The 20764-nt window shown below is 39.9% G+C and overlaps 2 protein-coding genes across 2 annotated transcripts; one reads left to right on the top strand and one right to left on the bottom strand.

Moving 5' to 3' along the window:
* Positions 1-372: 372 nt before the first annotated feature.
* arv1 (ARV1 homolog, fatty acid homeostasis modulator) lies at positions 373-6356 on the top strand. Its single transcript, XM_020714670.2, has 5 exons — positions 373-553; positions 1137-1256; positions 3592-3745; positions 3955-4179; positions 5313-6356. The coding sequence occupies exons 1-5, from the start codon at positions 458-460 to the stop codon at positions 5417-5419; spliced, it is 702 nt and encodes a 233-aa protein (XP_020570329.1). The 5' UTR covers positions 373-457; the 3' UTR covers positions 5420-6356.
* A 4932-nt stretch (positions 6357-11288) lies between these two features.
* Positions 11289-18158, bottom strand: fam89a (family with sequence similarity 89 member A). The gene is made up of 2 exons (XM_004083777.4): positions 17743-18158; positions 11289-15137 (listed from the first exon to the last, which is right to left on the bottom strand). Exons 1-2 carry the CDS (start codon positions 17986-17988, stop codon positions 14868-14870), a joined length of 516 nt encoding a protein of 171 aa, XP_004083825.1. The 5' UTR covers positions 17989-18158; the 3' UTR covers positions 11289-14867.
* Positions 18159-20764: the final 2606 nt, after the last annotated feature.

Raw genomic sequence — 20764 nt, 5'->3', positions numbered from 1 at the left:
GAGTTTCAAATTAGCTACTTCAAATCGTTAAATATATTACCTAAATACAATAATCAGAACTAATTTAGATTAATTAGTGATTTATTAATTATCTATATCTGCATAGGTGTAAATGATAAAGTTACGTTTTAAGAGTGTTTTTATTATTTTTACACAGATCATGAAAAACCCCTACGAATAAAAATGTATGTTTTTTTCCCTTTATAAGGCCTTGTTGTTAAAATGTTGCAAAGTTTTTGTGTGCTGCTTCTCTCCCGCAGAAATGATACAATTTAAAGGGAATTGGGGGGGGGGGGGGCTTTAAAAATGTCTTGGTCTTAAAAGTTATGGCACAGACTTCATTAAAATGATTCTCCGTTCGCAATTTATTTTGAAGAAACCCGGAATCGCTTCCGGTTTGGATGTTTTGAATAGTAGCATGTTGCTAGCTGCTGTTAGCTGATTGAAAGGAAAAAACATGGGGAAAGAAGTTTATAGATGCATCGAATGTAGCGATAAAGCCTCGGAACTTTACAGGGATTACAATAACGGAATTCTGAAGATAACTATTTGTGTGGGTAGCTTTTTACATTAGATATGAGGCGTCTCAAGGCACGCGGATAACGAACGTGTAGTTAGTTTAGTTTTTTTTAAAAACTCAGACATATTTTATCTGGTATTTCCGTATGAGCTGTTAGCAAAACCTTAATAAAATTATGTTAAAACAGAGCTACAGAACAAATTTGCATCTTAAATTTTTTTAGGTTTTTGTTTGTTTTTAACTAATGGCTGAGCCATGTGTATCATCATGCACATTGCTGCATTGATTTGGCCACAGGTATTTTGTGTGTCCCACCAGGCTAAATGTTGTGGTTGGTTGCAGATCTTTAAGTCCCAACAGCTTTCCCTCGCATTTGTTCCCTGCAGTTGACCTATCCCCTGGGAGAGGGACTTAGGAACCATTTGGTGTATAAACCATAACTGTAATCCTAACCTTGACCTTTCCTCTGGGTCTGTGCGGCCAAGAAAAAAGTTCAGATCTGGCTGCTTGTATTTAGAAAAATACATGCAAGTAGAACAGTTCTTAAGGGCTTAGTACGACATATTAGCCAGCTCAGCTACACACTTTATAATGTTGTTGTTTTTTTTTTACCCAGGAGTCCTGCCAAAAGCCTGTTGATAAGTACATTGAATATGACCCAGTTATCATCCTCATTGATGCCATTTTGTGCAAGACTCAGGCTTTCAGGCACATTTTATTCAACACAAGCCTGAATGTAAGTAACCTGCAGTTTCACCTTTTCATGACTTTTGACTGATGCATGTTTTCCAAAGTAATAAAATTGCCACATTCTTAATTTTATGGTTTATTTCAAGACAGACTCCGATTAAAATTGTGGTTTTTAAGAAGTAATTTGATCATTTTGTCTCATTGTGGAGGACAGATATAAAGAAAAAATTAAGATTAAAACTTCTTTTCTGAATATTTTCTCATGCAAAATGTGATAATTAGGAGCAGATGAAAAAATTATGTTTGAAAAAACTTGTAGTATTTGCGTACAAACTAAAATTGCTACAGTCTCCCTGCTCTGCTCCATTATGATGCATTCACTGCCAGACAAATAGATCCCTGTACGTTTTTGTTTTTCTCATCTGAGCTGGAATCTGGATCTAAACTGAATACAGCTGGATGGCTCTGATATTGTTCACAATTTTTGTAGCACCACTAATGTTAGGTTGGGGTTGTGAGCGGGAGACACTGTAAACAAAGGGATCATGGGGAAATGAGCTTACTCCATGCCAAAAGTCCCACCCACAACTCACAGGTAAATGTTCAAAAAGACAAAGAAAAGACCACTGGGAACACTTTGGAAATAGTTTAAATTTTGATTGGAGTAGAAAATGTAAACAGGCAAACTTGCTGGTCTTTTGCAAACTGCCATGAGACAGAAAAAAATGACAGAATCTGAGTCATTCCAATAGTGAGTTGCAACAAACTGAGAGCAGCTCGACACTGGGAGGTACAAGGAAACGACAAGAAATCCGTGTGCAAAGAGGCAAAAAAAAAAAGACTATGAGTAATAGAGTCAAAATAAATATGAATAAAAAAGAATCTTTAAAAAAGTATAAGTCCAGTAAGAAAAAGGATAAGAAGAAAATAATAACAGGAGCCCAAACGCTGATGAAATAAGAGTGTGTGTATGTTGTCATCAAGTGGGGTGTGGCTGGTTTTTGTCTGTGTTCAATGAAGTAACTGATGAGGATGACACTAGAGATGGGAGAATCAATACTAAGGTATCATACATCCCCCATTCTGGTATTGACTACTTACTTAAAGAATTGATTACTAAGTAATTAGTGAGAAAATAAAAGTGCATGTGTCATTGCTAGAGAGTGTTGGTTGTGCGGTGAGTTACTTCAGTGTTTTGTGCCGACAGCATGTACATACGACAGCCATACATATTTCAAACAGTTTTATTATTGCTCTAGATATTAAACAGTAGTGCTTTTAGCTGTGCTGCTTTTACTAATGCTTAAAGAATCTTGTATTGATGATGAAGAAAAGACCACTGGAAGCACTTTTCCAGTAGTAATCTCGAATCATCTAAAGATGATTGAAGAGGGACTTGAAAAAAGCATTTTTGGTGTAAAGTTTGACTTTTTAACATGGGAGTCAATAGGAAATTGCTCACTATTGAACAAGCCTCCAGTGGTCATTTAGGGAATTACAGCAATTACTTTGCCTTCACGTTGGAAACAAAATACGAGGGTTTTTTGGTATTTCTTTATATTCATTTGTCATAAAGAAGAACAATTAGCTATTTCCATGTTATTTGGAGTATTTTAGCTTTTTTTTCAATATTTGATTTCTATTCAGCCAAATTTGGCACTAGTATTTGTTCCCTTCAGCTACGTTAAGTCTGCCCTTGGCAACACACGATCAAGCAATCACTTCCAATGAAAAGTTTATGTAAAGGCTTGTAAAAGTGCGTTTCGAGCTCCTGCGTTCAAAACCCTCGTGTTCACGCGTAGCTATGCTCATTTGTTGGGCCGTTTTTGAGCTCTACGAACAAAACAGGCTGCATTGAACGCATGTCGAAAGTATAACCAGGTTGAACTTTGACCAATCAGGGGCCTCGGATTTGGCAGTGACGTATGAATGGCGTCTCTTTTAGTTCACAGAAGTGCCAACCGTTTGAAAATTGATCATGAAGGAGAAACGAATGATTGCGATTTGTGCCCAGATGGACTTCTATGACGCCAAGTCTTTCATATATCAGAATAGAGCTGAGAAAGAAAAAGGCTGCTGCAAGATTTACCAGATTTGTACCACTTTGACATTTTACACTAAGCCTTTGCCAACTGTAGGTGGTTAGTACTAGTGTAAAGTACTAGTAGACACTAGTATTGGGCAATATCAGTCCAGTGTGGGCTAAACATGCGTTCAAGAATGCAAGCTTCAACGCATGCCTGATGTGAACGTGGCATAACAGTGTAGAAACATGAAAACTTAAATTACTTAGTCACCAAAAATGTTCATTCAGTCAAAACAACGTTTCCTTGACAGTATTCTATTACTGACAGGGCTGTTTTTTCTCCACGTTTCTCCAGATTCACTGGAAGCTGTGTGCCTTCTGCCTGCTGTGCGAGGCCTACCTCAGGTGGTCGGCGCTCCACGGCTCCGAGCAAAGCGGCGACCCCGCCGACATCATCAGATACACCAAGGAATGGGAGTTTTATGTCATGTTTGGATTGGCTGCCCTCGGTATGAAGATAACAGAGTCAGTGTGTTAATACGCAGGCCACAGGGCACAAACATTAATTCACAACAGGAAAACTCCAGAAATCTCCAAATAGATGTTTGGATACAAAATCTATTTTCTACTGATGAGGAAATCATTAATCATGATTGGGATTAATTCTGATTTATCAGAGAATCTTTTTCGGTAACATGAAACCCCCTTTTCTCGGCAGAACTGGCGGCCTTCTGCGGCGGCGCTCTGCTCTTCCTTTGGCTGTGGGTGGGTGCGCTGCAGGGGGGCTCCGTACAGCTCGGACCGCTCCTCAGAGCCTTGCTGCTGTCTTGCTACGGCAAAGTCCTGCTAGTTCCCGTGGTCATCTGGGAGCACGAATACTCCCTCTTCTGTCTGGGACTCATCAAACTTTTTGTTCTGACCTCAAACTCTCAGGCCATCAGAGGTAGGAGATGCATTTAATTGATTAAGATCAGTGATTTAATAATCAAGTTTATTTCAGAAAAATACTAGACGTCACCACAATTAATCACATCTGATCAAAAATGTTCAATAGTTCTGAAGATACTAACACTGCAGTCACAGAGCTTTCTCCACATGACTAATTATCACCAGTTTTTAATAGGTAATAGTTAACTATTATAACTAGTTGATAGTTGCACTATTATAGGAAAAAGAAAAACTCTGGCGTACCCGGCTACAAAACCACCCAACCGGATTTCTATCGCGGTGTCCATTAGGCCGGCAGGGAGCCTTAAGAAATTAACCAAATAAATGTACAGATTTTTAGTAGCCAGTGGTAGTAGCATAGTAATTTTAGTTGCAAACATTATTATTAGAAAAGTAACAAAAAATAAATAAAGGCGGGGGGTGAAGATGTTAGAGCATAAAACGTAGGAAGGACAAAAATGTATGAAATCATCAAATTAGTTTCTTGACATAGTCCATTATGTAAAAAAGTCATTTTTTTATTGATTGAAGGTTTAGTTTTCAATGCAAAAATGTGTGATTAAAAAGTAGAATTAAAAAAAGTAGAATCTAGTTGCTGGAAGTTTTTTGTTCTTTTTTTAATCCTATTATTATTATTATTTTAATATCTTGTCATGTCCAACAGCTGATAAACAGATAGGAGCTGAATGCTTTCTGTTTCAGAGAGATTCTACTGTTACAGTGGAGGGTTATGCAATTTTAGACATGTAAGGTGTATGATCAGATGAACCCTGATTGTACTTGAGGCCAAACTTGATTTATATTATTTATGTTTGCATACATTTCTTAGAGAAAATGAGAGAGAGGGGTGTTAGAGATGGGGATAGGGACACAAAAGAAAAGGGTAAGCGGAAGAAGGCGGATGGAAAAAAGCTGGATTTGTTTATTAATTTTTACACAAGTATCAGATTTGGACTCAGAATCGGATCAGGCCAAAAAAACCTGATCAGGCATCCGTAGTATTTACCAATAAAATCCTTTTTCTTAAATGTACTTAGAATACAACCTTTTTATTCAAATGCATATACAAATCTCTATTGTTTATGACCCTCATCATATTCATCATGTCCTCCTGTGATCTTTTTGCAGTGATCCTGAACAGCTGCAGACGTCTGTCTGTGGCCGCCGTCGTTTTCGGCTTCCTGTCAGAAACCTTAGTGGCCCGGGCCTGTCAGCAGCTTCCATGCAGCATCTAGGATGTGTTGGCATTTGAGGGATGCATGCTGGAACGTCTGCTACCTTCAGGCGGAATGGTGGACGCACAAAAAAAAAAAGAACGGACATTATTTTTAAGATATCTTTCAGGCTCTTGCTCAAATTCATAAATGAAACCTTTCCCAATATAAGAAGGACAGAGAGGGAGTCTACGTTTTTAAAGCCTATTGGATGTGCAATAAATATATTTATTGTGGATCGTTATCAAAAAGTCAAGATTTGAGTAGGAGTTTCTGAACTTTTCTTTTAACAGCAGCAAAAAGGGAGAAAGTCATACAAACATTCTCCAACCGGGTTGTTGTTTAGCACGCTCCAGTTCCTTAGTCACTCTTCAGGAATGACAAACAGCCCCCAGGTTGTAATTTGTGAAAAACTACCTCTGTCTGGACAGGCAGCTCCCTGTGCTTTTTTCAGCTCAGTACGAAGAGGCTTTGTGTGGTAAACTAACAGGATCACATGACACAGAGGTCAAGCTTTAAGGTTTCCATCAAGATTTTACTGAATCAACTTTTTCTGTTGGAACCAGAGCACTTATTTAAGAAAGCCAAAATATCCTGTTAAGCTAACAGATCTACATTATTGTAAAGGAGCAGTAATATGGTTCAGCTGTTGATTAGCAGCTCTGTCACATCTCCCAGCGCTTTTTGATGCAGTTAACGGGTGGCTTTAACTAACAGCAGTCATTTGGGAAGAAAAGCAACAAGAACCCATAATACTTCTGCCACCATGCCTCAGAGTCATGACATTTTGATCAGTTTGCCTAAACACTAAGATGTTGCATAATTGGGTGCATTTTTAACTCTTTTTCATTTATTTTTGTTGCTTCTTCTGCATTATAAACGTGCTTTATACCATGGATCAGCTGCTTTTGCATTTCCCACCTTGTTTATAGGACAATAAAGAATGTTTGGATGTTTTTTTTTTGAGGTGTGTGTTGTTTCATGCAAATAAGGTGTTAGAGTTGACTTCAAACATCTATGCATCTGTGCAAGTTGAAATTGTAGATTTAGAAAGTGTTGTTTGTACACTTTGGCATGCAGCATGGTAATCTGAGTTGGTATAATCCGATTGAGGTAACAGCAAATGCTTTGTTGCCTCCTGCAGCACGAGTCAGGAGCAATAAAACAGATTAGCACTAAAAGAGTTAAAAAATTCTTCGACTATAATAGATTTCTTTCATGCACCAACCTCTGAGCCCTGTAATATATGACGCAACTAAACTGATCATAAAAAACTTGCATTTTATGCATTTGTCTTTTTTATTTAAAAACAGATTAGCACCAATTTCCATCCAAATTTTGCACAAATTTATCATCCCATGCACACACATTCACGCACTGATGGCAGCTCCGATGACGCCAGCCTACAACCACCAGGAGTAATGTGGGGTTCAGTATTTTGCCCAAAGACACTTTGTCAAATGGGCAGCAGCGGCTGCTCCAGAATATTCAATATTGTAAAATTAATTGTAAAATTATTCCTTAAGTCCTTAAAGATCCACTCCAATTAAAATGATGTTTTTGTAGCATTTTTCTCACAATGGGGGAGAGATATGAAGGAAATTATGGTTAAAATGCATTTCTTAGTAGTTCTTGTTTCAAATAGCAATGAATCAGGAGCAGATGAAAACATTTTGTAGTTATTATCTACAAACCACAAACTGTCTCCCTGCTCTACTCCATTCTGATCATCCACTGTCAGACAAACAGATCCATGAACGTCTTTGTTTTCCTCGTCTGAGCTGGAATCTGGATCTAAACTGTAGGGCTGGATAGCTACGATATTTCTCACCATTTTTGTTGAACCACTGATGTTAGGTCGGGGTGTGAGGGGCTGTAAGATAGCAGGAGAGCGTGGAAACAAATGAATCTACAGAAATGATGTCCTATTTTGTCTAAAATTACATAATTATAACTGAGACCACTGGGAATTAGATGAAAAGCCACAATGTGAATTTAAAAGTGACATTGCATGAAAATCCCTGTAAATTGCGTTTCAGGAATTTTCACAAATCAGACATAGTTTTTTTTGTACCACTAATGTTATCTTGGGATTAGCTGGAGAGAGTGTAAGCAAAGGCATGATGAGAAATTAGCACAGGCTTACTCAATGTCAGCAGTCCTGCCCACAACTCAGAGGCAAAGTTTTTAATAAACTACTGCTGCTCTTCAGAAAATATGTCCCAAAAACAAAGTTTTTTTCTGGTTAAAAATGGCATAAACAAAAGACCAATGCAAATGCGTTAAAAATAGATCAAAAGATGGTCGGAGTGGGACTTCATGCAAGATGGAAAAACAATTAAAGCAGAAACTGAACTAACATTTGACATGAGAAAACAAAAACTGAAATCTCAAAATAACATCACATTTTATTCCAGTAGGTTATCGTGAAGAGAGCAGCTGTTTGAACAGCTCTGATTTAGTGAACGGCCCAATCTCTCCCCGTGGAGAGAGTGATGCGCACCTTGGATTTGCTCCGTCAAGATTATGGTAATCTGCTGTAATCTCTGAACAGACGCTCAGACAGACAGCATGCATGCAGAGAACAGAGCCACAAAGCAGGCTCTGAATGATGCACACAGTCACCAGAAACAAACTGGATTCCCCTCATCTGCTGTATAGTGTGAGACTCAGGAGGAAGCGCCACAGAAAGAGGAAAACATACCAGATGACCCATTTCTTCACTGCAATGTTATCATCAGTGCTGGAAGAAGCATCAAAGCATCCTGCTGCATTAATGATCAATCACAGTGGAAACTGCACGAGCCTGGCAGCAGCTCAAGCACTAGATGCAGCAGCTTGGCGCATTTAAATTCAAGTCAGGGATGAAGAAGAAGAAGTAGGGCAGCAACACAGACCAGCAGAGCAGTTGGAAGCTGGTTTGGAAGAGATTCTTTGGTATTTCAAGGAGGAGTCCAAATCTGTGCTCCTAAATCCTATGAATGCCAAATTTGACGAAATTCTCAACAGGTCTGCAGCAGACCATCATGGAAGATAAAACAGAAATCCTGGAACACGTTTCAGCAGCAAGTTCTAGGTAAATGCTGAACCACTGTCCCGCATGATCTATATCTATGACTGATTTCGCTGAACGAACACCACCGAGTCGGAACCAGATGTTGCCAGTAAACAGTGTTTGGTCCAAGTTGGTCTGAGTTTCTATGGCAACCACTCTCACCAGTCAGGAGTGAGCTTGTTGGAAGTCCAACCTGACAGATTCAATCAAAAGTTTCAAACGTTTGACCTGAGAACACCTAATTTAATGGAGACATCTGATTGGTCAATGTATATCTTGAATAACTTACACTACAGAAAAACTATCATGGAAAAAAATGAGGAAAATCAAGAACATGTTACAAAACAAGGTATCAGAGGCATGAAAGTTTATTCTGACAAAATAGATAAAGTCTGAGTGATAACTGTTTATTTCTCTAAGTAAGCATTGGATCTTGGAACCATCCTGTTTGAAATGTTCAATGGGAGGAGTCACTCAGTCCAGTTGTTGTGTACAGTCAATAGTTTGTCAGCCACGTTTGTTTCTTGTAGTTCTTGGGTTTTTCTAGAATTAGTGTGGGGATTTGTAGAATTTGTGGGTTTGAGGATAATTGCTGTTTTTTTTGTTGTTGTTTGTATAAGGAAGCAGCAAAACACTACTTTTTAAAGTTCCTTTGTCACTGATTTCAATGTAAATTGTCCTGATTAGGGTCTCTGTGGTTACTGGAGACTATCTCAGCAGTTATCATGTCAGAAGGAGGTTTTTTTCCCCCCAAATACTCTGTTAAATAAAATGGACAAAGTTACAACAATAACATCAGGAAACAGGATTATGTTTCACTCAGATGAGAAACATGAACCCAATTTTAATGTCTTTACCTTTTTTTGAGAGCAGTCTTTTCAAGTAGCTGCTAGGATTCTAATGAATGGATTGTCCTGTATCTTATTCAGTTAAATTATAGTTGGTACATTCTCTTTTGTGTTTTGCAAAGGTACATAAAGGAAGGAGGAGTAGAAGGAGTTTTATGATCCAGTGATTTGCATGAAAATCAGTACTTAAACCTGTGGTTTTAGCCACTTTGGCTACCTATGATGAAATCAAACTCTGGATTTTCCAAAAATGGGTGGGTAAGACGAATAAACAGGACAGACACCTGTTGAAACCAAAAACTATTCATATAAAACATGGACAATGTCTGTGGTCACCTGACCCATTTGTTGGTATTGGGCTCGCAAGTTAACAATTACTTATCCACCTAGAGAAATGCTGTGTCTACATTAATTAAAAATATTTTATTAAAACATTTTGAAAAAAAAAATACAAAAATGTTTCTCACTATTTTTGCTAAGTTTTAGCTTTTACCACAATTCCAGTTTCAGCAGTAACATGTCCAAAAGATAAATATAAACTTCAGCAGCTAACTTGAGTCTTGGACAGCATACCATCACTGTAATCACATTGAAAATAGGTTGTTTTGTGTAATACATGATTATTACCGAGTTGAGGTCTGTTTCATTTACTGTTTCTGCTGCTAAACTTTAAATTCTGAAAATAATGTTTGGCTGGCTGTAGGAAACCAGACGAGGTGTGCTGAAAGGTGAACAGGAATTCATGTTTTTTAGCTTAGTTTTTGTCCAACGGAATCGAAAACTAGAGATTTGCGTTATTTGAATAGAATTGTGGTTATTTAAAATATGACTTCATGATTAAAATATTATTGTAATTGTTAATTTTTGCTCATTTTAACTGTTGGATGTTAAAAAAAAACAAGGATGTTTAGAAATGCAATTGTCTTTCCTTTGTCCAGATCTCTGAATTAAGGGGATCTATCCATGTTGGAACAACAGAAAGAGAACAGAAGATATGTTACACCACCTTAAAACTCATGATCTGCCCCCCAAAATGAACAGGAAAATGTCCTTTTTTTGTAGGATTGACCAACGGCTTCCTCTGGTTTTGTATGGGACTATTTTAGCAGATAAACATGATTGTTTACAATGATGATCATCAGTAGAAACACAAGAGTAATTTTTAGATTTGGTGTTTAAGCTCTTTAGATTAGTTGATATGTTTTATTGAAGAATGTGGTCTCTCCAGTCTGTATTGATAAACTGCAGCCACTGGCCCCTTCATTAGGTCCACCTTGCTGGTACTGGGTTGGCCCCTTTCTGCCTTCAGAACCGTCCTCTGCTTCGCATCTGACGGCTCAGGCTTGCACGGCGTGCGTTAATTTCTGATAATGCACATTTCGTCGGCCATTATCCCTTACTTATTTCAGTTTAAAAAACGTTTTTGAGGCTCTGTGCAATGCAGCACGGATGTTGTCATTGGCAGCTCGCAAATGTGTCATTCAAGTCTAAACCAATAGAGTGTTTGTCCCTTAAGAGTCATTCCTTGCATTTTTTTCAGGCAAATAAAAAAAAGTTTTCTGTTTTTAGTGTAAGAATTTAGACAATGAAAGTTCTGTTTTTATTTAGTTTGAATGACCGGTTTACTAAAATGTTTTTTTTTTTCATAACAAAAATTTTAAACTGCAGCAAAACTTCAAAAATATCTGCTAAAACAGTTGAACACTAGTATTTTATCAAGATGTCCAAAAATATTTTACTTATTTCTAAAGCAAAACTGAATTCGTATGGAGGACATCATTTTAAAATAACAAGAGGTCAAGCTCTCACCAGTTTACCTTCCAGGATCAGCTACCGGATGGATTTTGTTCTCCTATTGTTCTTCATATTTCTTGTATTTGTGCACGTTTCCACTTCAATAAAAACTAATGAGATACTTAAAAGAATAACTTTGAGCATTAAAGAGCTGATCAGCATCATTCCCATCATTTCACAGAGTCAGGAACAGTAAGTTTGCCCCAAATCATTATTTATTCAGACATTTTTCCTCCACTTAACGACCAACTATGAGTGATATGCATTTCAAGAAAGCATTAGGTTACATACACCTCTGTTTTGTTCAGAGCTTCCTTCTGAATCAAGCATGTGAAACAGATCGGATCCTTTGTTTAACCCTTGTGCTATCTTATAGGGTCCAGATGACCCCACCCTTACATTGACATGTTATTCCTACCATGACAAAGGTGGAGAGGATTCCATGTAATCCATGGACACCAGTGAAGATCACAAATCATTGAAAAAAAAAAGGTTCAGCGCACTGTCTAGTGGGTCTAGATGACCCAACTGTAAAGTGCCCAGGATAGCACAAGGGTTAACCAGATCCAAAAACCCAGATTTGCATAAACAGTAGGACGATTTCAAACATCCAGAAGTGATAACTGAGGCGTGATCGCTGTTAGAGACGACCTTCATAAGTCACCAGGCTTCGAGGCTCCGTTCCTGTTTGGAGTTCTCTGAACCGCCTTTGAGTGACGATTATTCCAAGTTGGCAACATTCAAATCCACATGAGCACGGCACTGCATTATATACATTTAGATCACGATTCAATGAGGAAAACACAAAGAACAGCCTCGGTGTTACATTAAAATGGTCTGAACACAACAAAAACAGATATGCTGATGACATCTTTGTGTTTTTACATCCATCTATCACATTAAAAAAAAAAGGAAATTCAGGTTCGATCAGCTGGTGCTGCTATAAAGCTCATCTTTACAGATTTAACTGAAGAGGATCATTCTTCGCGTTGTGTGAAACATCGAATGGTTTCAAATCTGACATAAAAGACCTTAATACATTGAGAAATGTCATATGGCGGAACAGAGAGAAACTTCAAAGACATTTGTGATGTGTTAGACCCAAACGTCAGCTGTTTGGGGTCTACTGTATTGTCCTTCATGCCTTTATTCTGAGAAATTTGTCATCCAGCAACAGCAGGATTGCAGTTAGGAAACAGTGATGCAACACACAACCTTAGGGTTTAAGGGATACGTTTGAACATCCACATGTACTGCAGCAGCTTTACAACCCAGCAGTGTTTAAAGGCTGGTCTATTCTCTGCAGGCTGGAGAAAAGCAGCCATTGGTTAACAAAGGCACTGAAAGAGACCACGCCCAGAAAAAAGGAATCTGTGGATTAGACTTCAGCCAACAATCTTTGAATTATTTTTTCTTGATATTTTGTTTTTAATTGATTTGAGGTCCAAAGCTTCTAAACGTGATCACGAGTTAAAGCCTTGGGAGCCGTGATGAACACCAGCCAAAACCTGGAGAGGATTGTTTCTTGTTTTGTGCCCATTTCAAAATAAAAGACTTCTCAGTTTCAGGATTAGTTTAATGCGATGCCAGAGCACAAAGCTGCTCGTTCTCCAGCTACCCTGCCAAACTCACAGATGTGTTTTCTGGGTGGTTTTTACTGACTGAACACATCGGACCCAGGTTTGGAAGGGACGACTGGAACTCTGCGTGGCGGAGATCCATCGACAATCAAGACTTGAAGATGTCAGTTGGAAATAAATCCTTAAAGTTCCTTTCAACTAAAGCTGAGAAATGTTTCTTATTAGTGGAGTAATATTGAGATTATTAAGACTTTTCAATGGAAGTTTATTCTATTGTTGTAAAAGCAGAAAACATGAAAGGAAAAACTTGACGTGTTACTCCTGAAGCTAATCCTGATCCCCCAAGATCTACAACCCCGTCTTGCTGAATACCCAGAACAGATGTTTATTTAGCCTGGAATCACCTGATCCAGCTCCTTAACCATCAGGGTCATACATCTTGACTGGGGTTGGACTGCCCCGACTGACAGCAAACAGTTTATTGAAAGCCCTTTGTACCACCTTGAAGACTTCTACCTACCACCCATGGGTTCCATCTTTAATTTTTGGTCATGATTTGGACCAAAACACACCAACATGTTCAAAACAAGTAGCTAGTGAGGTTACAGGCTATGAGGCGCTGAGCCCAAATACTTTTTTCTTGGTTAAGGCTGATGCGAAAGCTCCCCTGGACCCTAAAGTTCTGGATCCATTCTTGATCTGCTTCCTTTTATTAACGTGTTCTTGATAATCCTATATTTTTGGTACGTAATTCAAGTTATAAACTGACCAATCAGACATCTGAGGCCAAACGTTCAAAACACCTGATTGACAGATTTCATGAAGACCACCTTCAGGGGTGAGGCCTTCCAACAGGCTCACTCCTAATTGGTGAGAGTTGTTGCCAGAAACGTTAACAGACCAACTCAGACCAATCACTTATTACTGAGTATTTCTGGCTCCAACATGGCGATGTCTGCATTGTGAAAAAAAGGAGACCAAATTGACTTAATTTTGTTGGAAGTGAACCATTTTCTATGGGTGACATCACACTCGCTCGGTCCAGGTTTCATGTAGAGTCAATGGTTGAACCCAGACAGAACTCTTCCACAAAAACTAAGAAATAAAGTGAAGAGGTTTGCATCGGACAATCTTTAGCTGCTGCAAGATTCATTGTCGTACATCAATTCCACAATTGTATTTTGTTTTTACATTTTTATGTCATAAGTTTTCCTTAATTCAAAGCACAGACCAGCACTAGACTGATGGAACATCCTGTCTGACATTTTCCACCTCAGACGATTTCAATCCTGAAGCTCGGCCTCTGCAGAACCGCAGATGTCAGAGGAAGCAGAGAACTTCACACTTAATATCATATGAATTCTATTTTCTGTACTAAATGCTGGCAGGAATACAAAAATGTGCACATTTTAGACCTCATTTGTGTCTCCATTACTCCTCAGACATGTTTCTTCTTCTGCCTTTTTTCACTCAACTTTAGAGAAAATGGTTTTTGTTAGTTTGTTCAATAACTTGATGACCCATTTCCAAACAACTGACCAGTGTAGCTTTTTTAGTAAGTGATTCGAGACACATGATGTGTAAAAATCAGAAATGTCCAGAAAATGATCTAAAGAACCAGAGAGCCCACTGCTAACCGACCTTTGCTTTAAGTTCTCATTTCTTTAAAGCTGGTTTTGTGGAGAAATGCTGTAAACATCGATTGATTAACCAGAACCAACTCTGTGCTTCTTGGGCTCCGATGCTTCTTTTCATGGCTTCAGCCATTATTCTGGATCACTTCAGAGCTCTGCCACATAAAAACAAGACAAACCTTTGTCCGCACATTCAACCGACCACGTTTACGAGGTTTTCCTTTAGGATTTCTTCCTGCATCCTTCCGCTCCCAAGTCCAGAATTCAGGGATGATGCAGTGGATGTTCTCAGTCTGGACCTCGATGGTGCAGAACAATAAGTTCATCTTTATATTAGATATATAGCTTAAATAATAAACTTTGTTCATATACTTTGGAGGATATAAAAAAGAAAGGCTCTGCTACGGAAGAATAGCAGGTCTAGAAGCAGCAGCTCTTGATCAGAAGAGAGTACTGCTAAATTCAGAGTGGGAGGAGTTTGTCGGAGCCGTTCTGCAGGAACATGCAGCCCAACTCGGCCCTCGGAGCGCCAATCCGGGATAGCAACAGAACCGGACCTCAGATGTTGACGTGAAAGGAAGGCCAGCTGTCTTCCCGGTTGCGCACGCTCCCGTTCTTGGCGCCTGCCTCCCCGTCGGGCTGCTCCCCGGTGGGGGTGGTGCCCGGCTCGCCATAATACTCGTCGTCCTCGTCGAAGAAGCCGTTCTCCATCATGCTGAGGCTGGAGGCAGCGCTCAGGTCATGGCAGCTTCCCTTGTACTCCTGGATGGACTCATGGAGCGACCACAGCTGACACAGCAGAGACATGTCCTGCTGACGCAGTCCCACCTATAGGAAACGCCAGAACTATGATTAGCATGAAATACTTAAAACCAACAAAAGTCACATTCCTTATACGACACTAAACTCTCTAAAACACTTTGGAGCTTGTGACCCGTTCATTTCAAACCTGAGCTTTTTCCAACGGCATTGATTAATCTGCTCCTGATTCACAGTGATCTAAATTAAAAAAATACTCGGAAACGCAGTTTTAAGCTTAAATTCTTTTATCCTCCATCATGGGGAAAATGCTGCAAGAACAAACAAGTACAAACACCAAAAACACCATTTTCCTTGGAGTGGGTCTTTAAGAAAAACGTAAAAAGTTGGAAAAATTTAAATTTTATCTTAAAAAAGCAGAGACTGATTCGTCTCGACCACATCTTAACCATGTTTTTAGTATTCAAAGGCAACTACAAAAACAGTTTTCCTGTTAGTTTTGACGTAGAAAACAAATGAACATCTCTTTATTTTGTCTCCGAGATGTTCACTGGTTTTCTACATCAAAACTATCAGAAAAACTCTTTGTTTTTGGTTGTCGCTTTTAAATAAAAAAAATAAAACTTGGTTATCAGTCTCGGCAGCCCTGAGAGTGTTAAAACAGTTAAGAAGACGAATGACTGAATGAATAAATGATACTTTGTCTCTACTGGTTCACCAAGCGCTCTATGACATTGATGTTTTGGGCTGGACCACCTGCATGCCCCCTACAGGTTGGATCGTTTTTTCCCCTGTAGAAAGCCCATATCTACGCATAAGGGTGACTGTCGTACCCTTAATGAACAAAAGCATCTAGTGGACAGATGCAACAGGAACTAAAGCGATTGGGGGTACAAACAGGCAACCACTGAAAAATGAATGTTGGTTTAACCCTTTGACCGTGGAGCTTTAGCTCCAGTGTTGACACTTGTTGAACCGCTTATGTAATTATGCAAACCAACTGAAAAAAATGGATCTGTGCTGATTTGTAACATTTATCATTCTTCAGCGGATAAAAGCTGCTTTGCACTAAATTATACAATAGTGTAAAGAAGTTACGCAATAAGCGTAAACCTACTAAGTTTTGATGCAAAAAAAACACTATTTTGTGCCAATATTAAACACTAATACTGTAAAGTGTTTACAAAAGTAAAGCGTTTAAGCGGCCAAAGTAAACCAAAAGCTGCGTCTGAATCTGTTGGAGTTAGGTTCATTGGGTAAACGGTTCGAAGAGCGCGAGTTCTTTTCTGATGCCTGCGACAGCTCCACTATTAAAGGGTTAAACCCGTTTAACCTTTCCTATGACAGATCAAAAAGACATGAAAAGGTGATTTTTTGACCATTTCCCCTCCTGATCTCTGCTTCTTTGTCTAACAAAGCTGTCATTTTCATTTGGTTATGTTTTGTCTTATCATCCTCCCACCAATGAAAAACAAACCACCTTGGGTGGAAAAACATAGAAATGTCAAAGGTTGGAGATATTTTTGTACAGAATAATACCATCAAAACAATGATCAGTTCTGTTCTTAGCTGCCGTCTCTGCTGTCGCCGTCAAATCACCACAGAAAGAGTCAGTCATCCGGCAGACAAGGCACCTCTTCTGCCCAACATTCAGAGCCGTAGTCCAACTACAGAAATCTAAAACAATACCTTTCAAAGTCCCACTCCAACCATCTATTGATCTATTCTCAAAGTGTTACTAGCGGTCTGTTAATTATGATGTCGTTTTTAGCCAAAATTTAAAAAACCTGTGGCGTTTTCAAGGACATAGTTTCTGCAGAGCGGCAAGATCTCATCAGAAATTCACCTCTGAGCAACACCATCCCCACTTCCCATCATCCTTACAGGCCCTCACACCCCCCATTTAGCATTACCAGTGCAAAAAAAAAAACAGCGAGCAATGTTTGAACTATCCAGCTGTATGTTTTTTTTTCAGCTAGATTCCAGCTCAGACGAGGGAAGTGAAGATGAACGTGGATCTAAAAGTGGATGCATCAGAATGGAGAGGAGCAGGGAGCTTTCTTTCTTTCTATAAGTCCTCCATCATCAGAAAATGGCACATGAACAAGTTGGCGCTTAAAGAAATAATATAGAACATAAGGAGTAGGATGACGTTTTTGTGGCTCCTTCAGTCTAAAAGCTTCAAGCTTTAATGACAATTAATCTTGTCATACATATTTGTTCTATTTGTTATGATTAATAAAGTTTTTTTTAAAAAGCTTCAGCTTTGAAAACTTTCCAACCATTATGTTGCGTTTGCTGTAAATCGGAAATGGGATGCACCAAACTGACAGGGGTTTTAAAAATGACCACACCCCAAACCTAAACACTTTATAGCTGCCGCTTATTATGACAGACAGTTTTTGGAAAGCATAATTTGATGTGGGTATGAAAATATAGTTTCTATTAAAAATGATTTTAACAAACAAAGAGTACCCCCCCCCCCTACACGAACACGTGACTATTACAGACAATTAAAGGCTTGACGGAACTAGCAATAAGGCCATCTCTGCTTGCTGTGAACGGAAATACGTGTCTGAAAGTTAACATTTGGTAAACACAGAGCGGTTCATAACAGCAGCACTGACTGTCCTGCCGACAGATGCAAAGAAATGAAAACAGGCGCAGTTCTGACCATTTCTTTCCGCAGGAGAGCCAGCGCAGCGTCGAGGTTGGCCGGCTTGTTGGCCAGCAGGTTATCGGCGTTCCTGCCGCGGCTCAGGTCGTCCTGGATCATGGTCTTCTTCACGTACATCCTCTCCATGTCCCTCCACGAGCCGCCGCTCGAGTTCAACAGCCCGCTCAGGCTCTTCGGCAGCGGCGGCAGCCCCTCGATGCAGGCCATCCCCCCCGCTGTACCGTTCGCGGACTTTCCGTTCATGGCTTCCGGTGTTACCGACAGGACGAAGGGCGGCTATTTTTCCTGCTAAAAAGTTCACCAACCCCACTAACACGACACACACGCCCTACCCCAGCGAGCAGCCGCGGCTTTCTCCGCGTGAAGAGGGGACGCTCGCGACGCCACGTCAAGTTACCGGAACTGAGTCACAACGGCGCTCGAATTATACTTCAAAATAAAAGCCTCTCAGTCAGAAGAACCTCACTCTGGGCTTGAGCAGACTAACAACAGTAACATTAAGCCTTTTTCTGGACAGGGATGCCTACAGGTAGTTTTAAAATACTGATATTTAGAACTATAAAAATATCCCATAACATATTCATTTTTTTAAACGTTTCTATTACTTTTGTTGTTAGTTTGCACATGGACTTCATGACGTACTCACAATAAAATTTTGTTTTTGGTGTCTTTAACATGTTCTTTTTGCATTTTTCTCATAATGGAGGACATATAAGAAAAAAATTAAGCTCAAAATTGCATAGCATTTTTTATTAAAATCATTGTGAATCATCATTGTGTTTGAAAAAGTTCATTGTTTTGTAGATATGACAATTTGTGGACCAAGCTCCCTGCTCCACTACATTCTGATGGATGCCTCTTCCTCCTAAGAGCTGGTATCTGCCTCAAAACTCTACGTCTGGATAGCTCTAATTTTGCTCACCATTTTTGTTGCATTGGTAATGTTAAGTTGGGGTGTGTGAAGGCCTATGAGCTAGCGGGAGACTGTGTAAACAGAGAGCTCTCAGTTATAGGTGATAAAAAGGGAGGCGGGATTGCTACACGTCAACATAATTTCTAATGAACTCCTGTTGCTCAGCAGAAACTATGTCCTAGAAAACGACATGGGTTTTTGACTTTTGCTTAAAAACAGCATAATCATAATTAAAAGACCACTGAGAAGAGTCGGCCAATCACAACGAACGCTTAGATCACCCTAAGGAGTAAATCGCCTAATAAGATGAATGAACAAACAGACGGACACATGCAAAAAGAGGGACAGGATTCTGGCGCAGAAAGAGAAAAAACGAAGGTAGTCAAATGACTCAACAAGAGTAAAAAAGAAACAACAAAAAACTACTCACATAAAAAGTTTTAAAATACCATCACATTTGGGGCTAAAACACAAAATCAGACATATAAAAAAGCCCATTGAGACTGTGATATTGGGCTATACCAATAAAATTGAATTGAATTGAATTAAAACATTTTACTTTTTCTGTATATTTAATCTAGCCACAGGGGTTGCAAGCCAGTTGCCTCTGTGCCGGTCCCAAGCCCGGATAAATAGAGAGGGTTGCGTCAGGAAGGGCATCCGGCGTAAAAATTGCCAAAATAACCATGCGAATCATCCACAACACTTTAGACATACCGGATCGGTCGAGGCCCGGGTTAACAACGACCGCCACCGATGCTGTTAACCTACAGGGTGTCGGTGGAAATTTGACTACTGTTGGTCGAAGAAAGAGGGGAGGCAGAAGGGCCCGTGGCCAGAGAGAGAAGGGAAAAGGCAGGAACATAGGTTTGAGAATAGGGACTCTTAACGTTGGCACAATGACAGGGAAAGGCAGAGAGCTGGCAGACATGATGGAGAGAAGGAAGGTAGATGTACTGTGTGTGCAGGAGACAAGGTGGAAGGGCAGCAAGGCACGTAGTATTGGAGGAGGATACAAACTGTTCTATCATGGTGTTGATAGGAAGAGAAACGGGGTAGGTGTGATTCTGAAGGGGGAGTTTGTAAACAGTGTTCTAGAGGTGAAAAGAGTCTCAGACAGGATGATGAGCCTAAAGTTAGAAATCGAAGGGGTGATGGTGAATGTAGTCAGTGGGTATGCGCCACAGGTTGGCTGTGAGTTAGAAGTGAAGGAGAGATTCTGGAGTGAGTTGGATGAGGTCATAGAGAGTTTTCCCAGAGGAGAGAGAGTTGTTATTGGAGCAGACTTTAATGGGCATGTTGGTGAGGGCAATAGAGGTGATGAGGAGGTGATGGGCAGGTTTGGTGTGAAGGAAAGGAATCTGGAGGGACAGATGGTGGTGGACTTTGCGAAGAGGATGGAAATGGCTGTAGTCAACACTTACTTCCAGAAGAGAGAGGAACATAGAGTGACATACAGAAGTGGAGGTAGGAGTACCCAGGTGGACTACATCCTATGTAGACGAGGTCATTTGAGAGAGGTTATTGACTGCAAAGTGGTGGTAGGAGAGAGTGTAGCCAGACAGCACCGCATGGTGGTGTGTAAGATGACTCTGGAGGTCAGGAAGAAGAAGATAGGGAAAACAGAAAAGAAGACCAAGTGGTGGAAGCTACAGAATGAAGAAACTTGTGAGGAATTTAGGCAGAAGTTGAGACAGGGTCTGGGTGGTCAGGATGAGCTTCCAGATGACTGGGAAACTACAGCAGAGATTATAAGGGAAACAGGCAGGAAGGTGCTAGGTGTGTCATCTGGAAAGAGGAAAGACGGTAAAGAGACTTGGTGGTGGAATGAGGAAGTACAGGAATGCGTCCAGAGGAAGTGGTTGGCTAAAAAGAAGTGGGATGTAGAAAGGACTGAGGAAGGTAGACAGGAGTACAAGGAAGCGCAGCGTAGAGTGAAGAGAGAGGTGGCAAAGGCCAAACAGAAAGCTTACGATGAGCTATATGACAGGTTAGACACAAAGGAAGGAGAGAAGGACTTGTACAGGCTAGCCAGACAGAGAGACAGAGATGGGAAGGACGTGCAACAGATAAGGGTGATTAAGGACAGAGATGGAAAGGTGCTAA

The sequence above is a fragment of the Oryzias latipes genome, chromosome 24, assembly GCF_002234675.1.
Source record: "Oryzias latipes chromosome 24, ASM223467v1".
NCBI classification, from domain to species: Eukaryota; Metazoa; Chordata; class Actinopteri; order Beloniformes; family Adrianichthyidae; genus Oryzias; species Oryzias latipes.
The sequence above is the reverse complement of the archived record's forward strand: the minus strand, read 5'-3'. Positions and strand labels throughout refer to the sequence as shown.

Excerpts from the sequence above, each read along its gene's own strand:
- fam89a (XM_004083777.4), bottom strand. The coding sequence starts at position 17,988 with ATGAACGGAAAGTCCGCGAACGGTACAGCGGGGGGGATGGCCTGCATC. Across the intron at positions 15,138-17,742 it reads CTCTCCTGCGGAAAGAAATG|GTGGGACTGCGTCAGCAGGA; the intron begins GTCAGAACTGCG and ends CGTTTCCTATAG.
- arv1 (XM_020714670.2), top strand. The coding sequence starts at position 458 with ATGGGGAAAGAAGTTTATAGATGCATCGAATGTAGCGATAAAGCCTCG. Across the intron at positions 3,746-3,954 it reads GTTTGGATTGGCTGCCCTCG|AACTGGCGGCCTTCTGCGGC; the intron begins GTATGAAGATAA and ends TTTTCTCGGCAG. Across the intron at positions 4,180-5,312 it reads AAACTCTCAGGCCATCAGAG|TGATCCTGAACAGCTGCAGA; the intron begins GTAGGAGATGCA and ends ATCTTTTTGCAG.